Below are 12,787 nucleotides of genomic sequence, written 5' to 3'. Positions count from 1 at the left end.
ACTATGCAGGTGAACAGATGGCGTGGGAACAAATGAGCTCAAATTGTGCGTCTGCCATGTGGTGACATTAGCCACTTTACTTCACCCCTCCAGACTCTCTCTCTCCAATTGTGGGTTGTTGTGAGCGGTAAATGAGACAACATACTGACGTGCTCACTGTATTAGCAGCTGCTTACACTGCATTCAAATGCAGCCAAGTAGCAACCCCACAGACTTATGGATTTTTTGGTTGTTTTAAATCAAACAGGGTCATCGAGATACTGATGTGGCAGGAGGAGACATTGATAAGAATGTTTCTCCAAGGCCACAGATATAACGAACAGCAAGGCTGGGACTGGTACCCAGGTCTCACCCAAAATCAGGACATTTTTTTCCTCTATCACCTTGCCTTCTTTGGTGACCTATTTTATGAGATAAGAACTAAGCAAATATGTCCTGATCTAAGACATACTTTCTACCTTTCCATCTTTTATTAAGGATTATAATTGAAATGCACAGCTACCACAGATGTTACACACACACATACTTAAGTACACTGGAACAATAGACTTCTACTGTAATTAACTGTACTGCTAAAACATAAAAATTATAACATCTCCTCTAGCTTGTAAAAACAAAATTCTAACTTCAGTCCTTTATCTTAGAGGGCATTTGATTTGAATAGGAAGGCAACCAATATCTAAATAATACCTTAATACTGAAATGAACCATCAACCAGTTTGCAGTTTGATTATATTTTCAGCATGTTCTTCTTCTGGTATCTATACAGCAAGTGAGATAAACAAAACAAGGGTTCTTTTCTCCTCAGCCTGCCTTCCTGTTCAGTCTGTGGACACTGGCTGATCACAATTGAAAAGTCCTGGATGCCTTCTCTACTGCTCTGTAATAATACAAATAACACATGGGTAGCATTGACCTCTCAAGGTCTTCGTGCTCTCGATTTTACATATTTCTGGATATAAGGAAACATGAGAAAATAGAAGGATCCAAGGTGGAGGTTAGAGGAGAAGATGAAAAGAGAAAGATAAATAAATATACCTGTCTGGAACCCTGCTCAAATGCTTAATCCATATTTAAAAAGGATACTTATCTCTTTCCCTTACTGCAATTTCCATCTGCTTTAGAGACCTCAGGAATTCGTGAGTTTGTTTTTTAAATAAGAAATTTAAATTGAAGCAACGACCAATTATTCATGTCAATAGTGCAGTGGGTTAGCACAAATTAAACCCAAACCTTACTGTAACCTATAGCATCAGACCCTTTATCAAAACTGGTACTGTGAGCCCCAAGAGATTATGTCCCCAAATCCTTGAGGAGAACACATTGAAACTGACAAAGGAAACAACAAAGGGCCTGAAGGCTGCATTATCATGATTATGAGCCCTGGAATAATTAATACAGTATTTTATAAAAATAAATACTTACACTTCAGGTGTCAGGTATATAGGAATTTGAGGTTAGATAACCATTTTCTGTATTTACTCAGCTCTCATTAAAGAATAAATAAACAGCCATTAAGACAACTCCTATGGACATAGTTATTTTCTTTCTTAGATGTGTCTGTGCTCTTTTATACTGGGTATAAAAACTTATTCCAGAGACTTATATCTGAGTATTAAAAAATGTATTCAAGGAACTTACACAGAGAAGCAGACAGGATTTGGGGACCCCTGCAGGACTTGCGGGGTTCCCCAAAGGTGCCACACTTGTTCAACCTCCCACCATCTGCACCTGCATAATTCCTTCTTTCTCTGCCACTCATGTCACTTCCCCTGTGAAGCCTTCTCTCCCGAGTTGGATGTCCTCCAGTGAGTTTCCACAGCATCTGCGAACTTACTTCTTTTATGAAAACCTTCGCTATTGTAAATGGGGTCATGTGTACCAAGATAGGGAACAGAGAGGCAAGGAAAGATGCCTGGCAGATGCAAGGAAGAATGCAGCATTCTGGGCTACCAACACTGGGAAACCCCTGGATCTAAGAAGCCCTGGGGAGGAGGTGGTCATTGAATCCACAAACGGCAATCCTTAGGAGGTCAGCCTTAGGGCCACCTAAGGGGAGTTATGATCTTTTGGGACGCAGCTAACCCCCAGTGGCTCAGCAAGGAGGGAACAGAGAATAAATACCTTTTCTTTACCCTTCTGCATCCCACTGATGTCCTGCTTGAGTGTTCCATTGGCCAAACCCAATGGGAAGCCAGAGGGCAAGGGAGTCCCTTAATGCAGTCCTCAGAGGTCAGCTTTCTGGGGTACAGAGCAGGGTAGAGGGTAAAAAAATAAAGCTGTCCAGCACAAGGTCCATTATATATAACACCATTTAATAGTTACTACTTTGGGACACATTTTGCTAATTCATCTAGACAAGCCAGTCAAGGTAGGTACTCTTGTAACTTTTGTATGACTGAACAGACATTTCATAACCCATACTAAACTGGAAGACATCTTCTCAGTATCTTTCCTTGCCTCTCTATTCCCTATCTTGGTATATGTGACCCCATTTACAATAGTGAAGGTTTTTATAAAAGAAGTAAGTTCGCAGATGCTGTGAAAACTCACTGGAGGGCATCCAACTCGGATGCAGGAGATGAGAGAAGGCTTCACAGGGGAAGTGACACGAGTGGCAGAGAAAGAAGGAATTATGCAGGTGCAGATGGTGGGAGGTTGAACAAGTGTGGCACCTTTGGGGAACCCCGCAAGTCCTGCAGGGTAGATAGATAAAGTGGGGGGAAGGGGTGGACAGAGAGTAGAGCAGACTTGAGGGAAGAGTGGGGTCATGAAGGGTTTTGCATTTTAACAAAATTTTAAGATATTACAAAATTTTAATATTCTTATTTTGGTTCTAAAATATCACTTGGGCAGCAGGATGGGGTTGAGACTGGAGACAGGGAAACCATCTAGGAGCTTTTCCAAGGATGCAGGTGAGAGAAGGGGATTAGACTAACAGAAGGCTAGTGTGGATGGATGGAATGGGGGCAGGTGGGGTGGGCGAGTCTTTGGAGAACTATTAAAGAGAAGGATTTAAATGGTGAGGATGGTCAGGACTTGTGACTACCAGCTGGTGAGGAAAGGGACGGGATGGCTGGCTTCTGGTCCGAGAGAAGCCATCTCCTATTGTTACTCAACTTTCTGTGAGGCCCCAGACCGAGACCACTTCCCAGAACCTAAAAGATGGTCCAAAATGTTACTTATTTCAACATATTACATTATGAATCTATGGGATAGAAACAAATTTTCTACAATATTTGTTGCAGGTTCTTTCATGGACGTAAAATCTATAGCTGTATATGAAAAGGATCAGATATTTTTCACAATTGTCTCTTTTGTACACATTTGGTCTCTGGTACATACATTTGTAGTCAGCATTATATAAATTCACACACTAATCATTGATCAAGTAACTACTATATAGTACATTGTAGTGTTATTTTGCGAAAGGATTAGGGGAAAAATTTCAAAATATATGGAAAAAACAAATCAGCCTCTGATAATGGCCTCACTTCTTTTTGGTAGGTTTTCTCTGAGCTACCTAGCTATAGGATAGTTTTATCTGAACATGTTTGGCTAAATCCTGGGTATGAAGAAATAATGCTTCTATTTGTTAAGGTGGTAGATTTAAAGTGTGGTTTTCTCTCTAGTATTGAGTTAAAATAGTTCCTGTATAGGTAGACAACACTGCCTACATTTATCGGCTTTGCTTTGCAACGCTATCTCCCGACAACCGTCCTCATCCGCAGGGATGAGAAAGAAAAGGCCACACAACATGGCGACATTCTAAAAACCAGAAATGATGTGTGAAAAGGACACTAAAGACGAGCAGAAGTGTACTTCCATCCACCCTGGTTAAATCTTCAGGGAGACAGAGATAAGCAACAAAAATGAAAAATCCATTCCTTTTGGAAATGAGTCTTTAACCTATAGGTTGGTTTGTTTTGAAAGGGAATTAGATTCTGGGCCCAGATATCACACATTCAAGATACGCAGTGTGGTTTCATCTCCCACTAAATATGTTGCTATGACTCAAGCACAGGGAATATTTAAAAAGAAGCAACCTAGGGAAGGAAAAATCTAACTCAGACATCAATAATTCATTTATCAGAAATGGGAGTAGTAGTATGAAATGCCAGGAGACTTTCATTTATAGGGAGGCGTTTTCTATTTTAAGCCTAGAATAATGCAGTCAGTTTTATTCTACCAGTTAATACGAATGGAGGCAAAGCGGAATGGGAGAACAGGTTTTATGGTCTCCCCTAATAATGCTATTTCTTTAGCATCTGTTATTTAGGTTTGACACTCCACCATCTGGGGACTTGAAAAAGCAATAAGAAAAGGATTTTTATAACTTTTTTACTTCAGAGGTGATTTTCTTCACCCCAAAGCTTTAGTGCTAGAAATGTAATCAGGTAAATCTGAGAGATATGATCCGCATAAAGTTTTGAGGGTGCATTGTCTCTTAGTATAGTCATCCCTCAGTATCCGTGGGACATTGGTTCCAGGCCCCCCCTGCAGATACCAACCTCTGTGGAAGCTCAAGTCCTTTATACAAAATGACACGGTTCAGTTAACCCTCCGTATCCTCAGGTTCCACACCTACAGTTAGGAAGAGCCAACTATAGAACCCAAAACCCTTCAGGTTACAGCTTCTTCCTAAGTCATCTCCTAATTCAACCTGTTAGTAGCCTATATTATTGCATTATTGTATCCCCCAAGCATTTAGCACAGAGCCATTCACAAAAGTAGCATCTTAATGAGTACCTGCTGAAGGAATGAACAAACGCACCTAGGTGTAAATAATTCCAATATGCTCTGAAACCTACTGGTCAGACTGTACAATGAGGAGGCACTTGCACAGCATATGCCTCAACTTTTTCATTCAGGCAATGTTTAGAAATTCCTCCCCCTCACTAACTCACTTCAAATTCAAGGACTCATGGTCCACTAAAGGGAGACGGAGTATTGGAATTAAAGAAAAGCAGATTTACTGTAGACCAAATGAGCCACAGTTCCCAGCCCCTGAAGAAGCAGAAAACATATCTAAACCTCTAACCTTGGAAATAAACAAAGACTTCCAAGTCTTAATTGAAATGTGAAATGTTCATATGCACATATATTTTGAGATAATTGTAATTTTTAACTGATTATTTATCGAGAACTGGATATAGGAATTGAACACATAATTATAATAACAGCTATAATTACCGAGTGCCTATTAGATAGTCAGCCCTATGCTTGGTGTTTTACATGTTTTATTGCTAATCTTTGGAAGTATTATTATGTCCATTTTAGATATTTTTTAAAATACTAAAGCTCAGAACAGTTAGGCCTAAAGACCATAAAGCTATTAAGGTGAACCAAGGATAAAAGTCAACTCTCTTAAACTACAAACCACTCTTTATTTCCTGATGCCAAATGACTTCTATTGAAACAGAATTATCTATCTGTGGATCCACACTTAAAGACAGATCCATCAATCATATTTATAATTATGGTCTAATGAGCAGAGAGGATACTTTAACCCTAAATGTCTGAATACATGCTTGTGGTTGGCCAAGAAAAAATTGGGCAGCAGTACTGATAGGAGATAAAGGGACATCTGATGCCCCAGGTGACTGCTGATTTTCATAAAACAGAGGTAGGCGTGGTGGTATTGCCCCTCTGAAAATGCCCTATTTCACTGTCAAGGCTACAAACCTAAGCACACATCCAGAACAATGCCTGTGTCCTCCAACACTCAAACCCACACTGCACTCAATGAACCATGAACAGTACTTAGAATGAGTCAAAGCAGGACACACTAGAATACCCCAGAGGAAGCGGGATGGTAGTGACTCTTCCTGGACAAAGGTCTTGGGGAGCTGCCAAGTTGGAAAGGAATCCTCAACAAAGGATACAGTTTTTAAAAGGCAGCCTGTAAAAAGCCATCAAAGCCAACACTCAGAGAATTGTCTTCACACACAGCCTTTGCAGTTAGCACTGTCAGTCACAGGACAGACACGCCCTTGGAGAAGAGCCACCATTACCACTGAGTTTTGATGCAAAAGTCACCACATGTAGATTCAGACAGAACTGGCTACAGGGCACAATACATTTTCAGTTTCCACCTACAGCCTCTCTTGTCCCTTCACACCCTGTACAAGGATACTGTGGGTGTTAACTTGATCTCGACTTTCCTCTAGCTTTCCTGTTTATCTTTTCTCTATACACCAAATGTTTGTTTTTTGTTTTTTTTTTTTACACCAAATGTTGATGGGATAACTTTAGCCAAAAGATACGGTACAATCAGTTCTACTACCATGTTTGCCTTGAAAACACAAATTTCTTCCAATAACATTGATATATTAGAGAGTGATCTGAGTACAATGTGAAATTTGCATTTGTTTATGCACCATTTTGTCCCAGAAACTCTAGGTGACTGTAGAAAACATACCTAGTTGCACTGAGTGCTGTAGGAATGCACGAAACACACAGAGCTGCACACCTTAGGAGCACAATGGTCCACATGTGTCTACATCTGGTGCTGTCACTTCCTCTTTGAACTCAGATAACCCTCCTTCCCCTTCAGAATAACTTGCAAGCTGCCATGCTTCCAAAAACCATCCTGGAGGGTATCCTCCACTCTGCTTATTTTCCCCCTTCCTCCCAGCCTATTTTGTTATTTTCCTCTCTATTCTCTGTTCTTCTTCAAAGTTTTCATCTTTATCTCTTTTTTCTTCCTCTTTTTTTCTTGCACACAGAGTGGCAGGCATGTGAGTAGAAGTAGATGCAATGGGTACACACTTCCATAAGCAAATTTCAGGTCTTACTCAAGATGAAGTGCCAGGAGGGGCAGTACAGGTGTCGGGAGTGGGAGGTACAAACTACTGGGTGTAAGATAGGCTACAAGGATGTATTGTACAACACAGGGAATAGAGCCAATATTTTGTAAAAACTGTAAATGGAGTGTAAACTTTATAAATTGTATAAAAAATTTAAAAAGAACAGTGCAGCTTAAGAAGTCAGTGTCACAAGAGAATTGTATTATAAACATACTAGTTAGAATTTAATTTCATAATGATAAGACACATTAAGTATAAAATTGATGGAAACGGACTTTGAACCCAGCCTAGCTATGAATCATATCCTTACTATTTTGAAGTATCAGACTGGCATGCAGTCTCGAGCCTTCTTTATGACAGGATGTCAAAGGTCAGCTCAGCACTCTGTATTCTCCAAATATTCTGGTCAATAATTCAGCCTTTCTTCCTCTCAAATTTACTGTTATTGAAACCAATTATCTCTAGTTACAACTCATTTAAATGAAAGATACTTGGATCATGTTCCTTTTCATTACCATAAGGGCTCTGGCCTTGCGTATAATATGCAGAGCAAGAGTTTGTAAACAAACCACTTGAGTTTGATTCTTTGCTTCCTAACTTCTTCATCACTTATTACCTGTTTAACCCTTATCCACTTGACCTGTCTGAGCCTTTTTTTTTCCTTCACATCTAAGGGCTGAATTTAAAATAAGATAATTTAACAAAGGACTTTTTTAAATTTAAAAAATTTAAAAAAACGATTAAGTGCCACATTTATTATAGTTTTATAAATTTCTTAACCACTTAACATGAATAAAGTGTTAACATGAATAATTTTTAATAGGTCCCTATCATTTTTCTGTGTGTCATTGATGAAGCTTCTAAGCTTTTCCTATTACTCTATGGTTTTAGACTTTGCAGAGTGCGAGTATTTTTAGGAGTATATGTGTCACACTAGAGTAGAATGGACTGGAGAGTGAAATTTATCGGTGACCTTTTAAGTATGGAAGCTTCAAGTTTCTTCTTCAGTGTTTCATGCTAGTTTGCAAATTAGGTTAAATAAATTAGCTCACATTGTCCCAAATTGTAACCCTTTGTGTGAAATTGACCATAACCTTAAACAGTGTAATCTAGACAGTAATGACCAGGCTTGAAAGAAAATGATCCAGTTTACTTTAGGTCCCTTTCTCTTCTTGTTTGGAAAGTTCTGGAAAATTCTATCTACATCAATTTGTATATTAATGCTTTCACCACTGAATTTGATTTATAATATTGACTCGTTAATATTAAAAAACAGCATATTTTTCACAGTAACTTTTTTGAGGCTTCTTTGTAAATGGTAAGAAGAGGGAAAAAAAAAAAAAAGAAAAACCCCTGTACAGTCACAATTATCTAGGCCGCATTGGTTTTATCTAAACTTATTGACTTACTTAAATAATACCAGCTGAGAAACTTTTCCCTACAGAAAAATGCAGGCTAGAAATAGTACATAATAAATGGGTAAAATACCTCTCTTTATTAACTTCTGTGATTCCAAACAAAAACATGTAAATAAAAATTCAAATGATAGTATCTAAATCACAGCATTATCCTGGAGAAACTGTGCAGTAAAAGCAAAAAAGTTAATGTGATCTAGAGATTAGAAACACCTACTAATCTTTTAAAAATACCTGGATCATCATAAGCAAGAAATGGATGTGTATTTCATTTGCTTTCAAGAAAACTACTCTACTAACTGGAAAGTGTAAACGTGGTTCCGTGGGTTTCTAAGGCTCTTGCCTGTGAGGATAAGAAAGGTAATGTGTTCCATACGTGGCAAACCATAGAGGTATTTCAGGTGTATCAGTAAAAAACACAATCACTACAAAGTAGAGAAGAAAAAGAAGCAAATCAGAAAGCACTGGCAGAGACCTCAAGCACAGCATTCAATCAAATGCGTTGAACTTAACAGAATAAAGTAACTGTCTCGGGGGGCACTTTGTTTTGCCTCTCCCTTTAGCACCCCATCCCTAAACAAATGGGTCACAGGCCAATGAACACCTGAGGAACGATATTCCCCAACCGCACCCTCAAGTCATCCCCCAGAGTTCTCTCTGCAACCATTCTTACTATGTGCACCATGCCTTTTTATATCCAGAAGCTTTAGCGGAAAGACACTTGTTTATCTTGGAGCAAATTAGGGATCATTTGTTACCAAAGATTTTCAAAAAAACACTTCCCTCCGCAAGAGCAGAAAACAAAGCTCCCTGCCGGCCACATACCAGGTACCCCCACTTGGGCCTTACTTGTTCTCGTTGCTCGCGTCGTAACGAGGCATGGGGTCTAAGTCGTTCCCATTCACGTCACAACTCGCCAGAGCATCCTATGGTCACAGAGGAGAGAGAGAAAGGAGACAGATGTTCATTAATTAGCCATGCCCCTGAAGGCTCATGCCTCCTTAAACACATTTCTGCAAGAGAGTAATTAGAGTAAATAATACACTCATGGTCCAGTGGTGTCAGGATGCCTTGTTCTGTAATAATCAGTGTCATATCTTTCCCCATGAAGGTGAAGAAATACTCTCTACAGACCAAAGACGTACCCAGTCCACTCTTGCCAGCACTTTTCCCTCATACCTAGCACTGACCCCTCACCCCAGTGCTTTGAAGATGTCCTCGACAACCACCTTCTCTGCGAAGTACTGCTAGAACACCTAGAAGACAGTGATTTATTCTTCGCCGACTCTCTCTGTATTCCTTACTTTATTTCTTGAGTGTGCAAATTCCTTATCACAATTCAAAGATTTTTGGAGACAGAAATCATTCACAAATAATTGGCAAGCCAATTAAAAATCATTATTAGAAATCTATTATATCAGGTATCTTGGGACCTCTATTAGGCAATATTTGTCTGGTTTCAGATGTTTTATCTACTGTAAAAGGGTCTACAATTCAAGACTTCGTACTAACACCAAAAGGTCTTTTGCCCCAACCAAAATAATGATCAAAATTTTGTTATATGTCAAAGTTTCAAAGTGAAGCAGAAGTTTCTTTGAAACCAAAGCTGAATTTATTTGTTTGCTTTTTTAAATGATTGTGAAAAATCTTCAAACTACTAAAAAAAAAAAAAAATTAATGGATTGTTCCATCATCCAAATTTATATCACCATAGATAGAACTAATTTAGGATGTTTTGAATTTTCTGATGCTTTATGATGATTTATTTCTGTTATCAGTTTTAGTGAAAGTAAATGCTATCTTTGTTTTCTGTCTTTATCAAAGGCTCTTGTTTCTGAAAATAACTTAAAGTACATGGAGTCTGAATTTTTGGGGGGGAGTAAGCAAAATACACATGACATATAAAGGTGGTAAGTCTCTGCTTCCCATACAAAGGAACATACAAAGCAGCCCACCTCAGCAGTCATTAGAGCATGAAGGACAATACTGTGCAATTTCACTTATAAGGAAACAGAAGCCCGAGACAGGTTACGTGACTTGGCCAAAGGTATGAAACGAATTGCCAATGGAATTAAGACTGGAACCCAGCCACCCCATCCAATGTGCTTTTCTCTACTCTTCACCAGCTGTAACATTAGGAGAATCAAAAGGGCACCAGTACTGCTAATTGCACAGGTGAATTGTGGAGAATTTTCTTTCCAGGGAGAAAAAAGTGAAAGAGGTAAAGAATGCAATCACATTTAGGTTAAGGCTCTTTGTGTTTAATCAAATGCACTTCTATGCAGTGGCGAGTAGGAACACCCTGTAAAAACTGTACTGCATACGATAAGAAAGACTTCTTTGCTAGGCAGTGGACAGGCGCAGTTCTGTTCTTTATATGACCTGGGCTAACTCACTTTAGTCTTCAGGCCTCAGTGTCTACCCTATCAAATGAGGAGGCTGAACTGAGGTTCCTTTCTACCTCTGAAATTGCATTCTGTGAAGAGACACAAGTTTATCTGAGTGTGCCTGGAGGCAGGATAAGGGCAGCCAATCAAGTGTCTTGTACAAATGAGAACTAAATGAACTTGCAGTTCCTTCTCTCTCTCTCTCTCTCTGTTTTTCAACCTTAGGGAAAATCATCTAATTTAGGAGAAACTGTTTCAACATTTCATTGTAAAAATCGATTTGTGAAGTTTCTTAGCTGAATTTTTGAAACAAAAAGGGCAACAGGGTAGAATACTGAGAGACAAAGCAGTTCAAGTTGATAAAAGTATAAGGTGATATTGGGTGGTCCTGAGTGAAGGGAGGTCTTCGTAGGTCAGAAATATGGCTGGCTGTGTGAGCCAGTGGTAGTTTCTGATGTGTCAAGGAAGTGACTTGGAAGTATTTTATTTGCAAAGATAAAAAGGGAATCTTTACAGGTTTGAGTGACAAAAGGAAAGCTAATTGAGAGAACAAGTGTCATGCAATAAGTGAGACTGAGCAAATGAAAAATAAACATTGGAGAGCATATATGGCAATCGCTACCTAAATGGTTTCATGAGAAGATGAAGCGGCAGATGAGAAAGAAGCCAGAGGAGAGATGGTCAGAGAGACAGATACAGGGAGTCATTCCCACAGTGCAGGGAAACCATGTCTTCCCACGCTGAAGAGAGAGAGAGAGAGAGGGCGACGGAGAGAGAGATGGGTGGAAATAGCAGATTTCAAGAGGACAGTATGTCCACCTTAAGGAAAAGGCCATGTCCATTCTGAGTGAGTCCAGGACGATGGGCCACTGCCGTGTCCACCGGTTACCGAGGAGCAAAGAGGAGAGAAAGGCAGCAGGCCTGCGAGGATGGTGGGTCCTTTGTGTTAATGTGCAACGGTAAGCTATGGGCCGGGCCCCTCTCAGAACTCTCCACAAGCTCAGGGCACCGTGAGATGGGCTGGGCTTGCTGACACTGCCCCCTTAATGATGATGAATATAGAACAGAGAAGAGAAAAATCTCAGGAGATGTGGTCCTCCAGTTATAGCCTAGGGTTTTCTGTGGGGACCTTCCGTAAACACGAAGCAAAGCTTCCCACCCTGGCCCCTGACTTTCCTCCTCAAGGATCAATACGAGTCCTGACTTCATCATGATTTACAGCTGCTTGTATTTTCAAGGCTGTGAGAGGAAACTTGTAAGCTGAGAGAAAATCACCAACTTTGAACTTTTTTTCAATAACAACATGAAATACAATATAGGAAAACTCATACAACCAAAGTTTTGGGATTGAAAGGAGTTATGAAGGGACAGAGAGGGACTTAGGTAAAAGTGACTGAAGTCCTAGTGGGTATGCAGTGATACCAGTGTTCTAGTGGAAGCAGTCGTCAACAGAAAAGAGCTTAGAAGGCACTGGTGTTGAGTGGGGTCCACCAGGAGTCTCTGCTGAGTCCTGACAGGAATCAGAGAGCTGCATCTGCAGATAAGAGGGAGTCACCGCTGGCTCTTAAGTAACAAAAGAGGTATTTTAGGGAGAACACCAAGGTGTCATGAGAAACAAATTTGAGCAGCGAATGGCATATTGGGAGATAATTATGGCATTTTTAACCAAACTTAGGAAGGAGAAGCTGATGGAAAAGGAGGCGTCTGGAGAGTAGGAGAGAGAGGGGTCATTGACCTATTTCCAGGCAGGAAATATCATGGTGGTAAAGGGGACCCCAGGGACAGAAACCGACCCCAGTGTCCAGTGGGCACTGGGTATCCAGACTGTGGTTTTCAATGAAAGTACTGAGTCTCAGCCCTTTCACTTGCTCTGTGACCTTGGGCTCACCTTATGTTCTGAGTCCTGGAATCTCAGTCCTTTCTTAAGCAAGGGAATTGACTGATTCCTAAGGACTACTGGGAGGCCGTTCACTATTGTCCTTTAAAAAGGGAGAGGCAGAGAGAGAACGAGACTCGAGGAATAACTTGAGAAGAGTTCTAAGCACGCTTTCTCCATAAAGGAAACAAGGAGTGCCATCTGGCTGCATGGATGAACTGCTGAGAAGAGTGGATGTTGTCAGTAGCACGTGGGATTGGTGCTGGGGTTTCTGCTACCTTATCACCTGCATTTTGTCAT

At 40.1% G+C, this 12,787-nt stretch overlaps 1 protein-coding gene across 9 annotated transcripts in view; it reads right to left on the bottom strand.

The window, feature by feature from the left end:
- PCSK5 (proprotein convertase subtilisin/kexin type 5) overlaps positions 1-12,787 on the bottom strand; it is a 475,211-nt gene that overhangs the window by 332,707 nt on the left and 129,717 nt on the right. For all 9 annotated transcript variants that reach the window (XM_057548456.1, XM_057548455.1, XM_057548453.1 and 6 more), the window contains exon 5: positions 9,074-9,150. In XM_057548456.1, coding sequence (XP_057404439.1) covers positions 9,074-9,150 — 77 coding nt within the window. The remainder of the gene's footprint in view (positions 1-9,073; positions 9,151-12,787) is intronic.

Source organism: Balaenoptera acutorostrata, chromosome 6 (genome assembly GCF_949987535.1).
Source record: "Balaenoptera acutorostrata chromosome 6, mBalAcu1.1, whole genome shotgun sequence".
NCBI lineage: Eukaryota > Metazoa > Chordata > Mammalia > Artiodactyla > Balaenopteridae > Balaenoptera > Balaenoptera acutorostrata.
The sequence above is the reverse complement of the archived record's forward strand: the minus strand, read 5'-3'. Positions and strand labels throughout refer to the sequence as shown.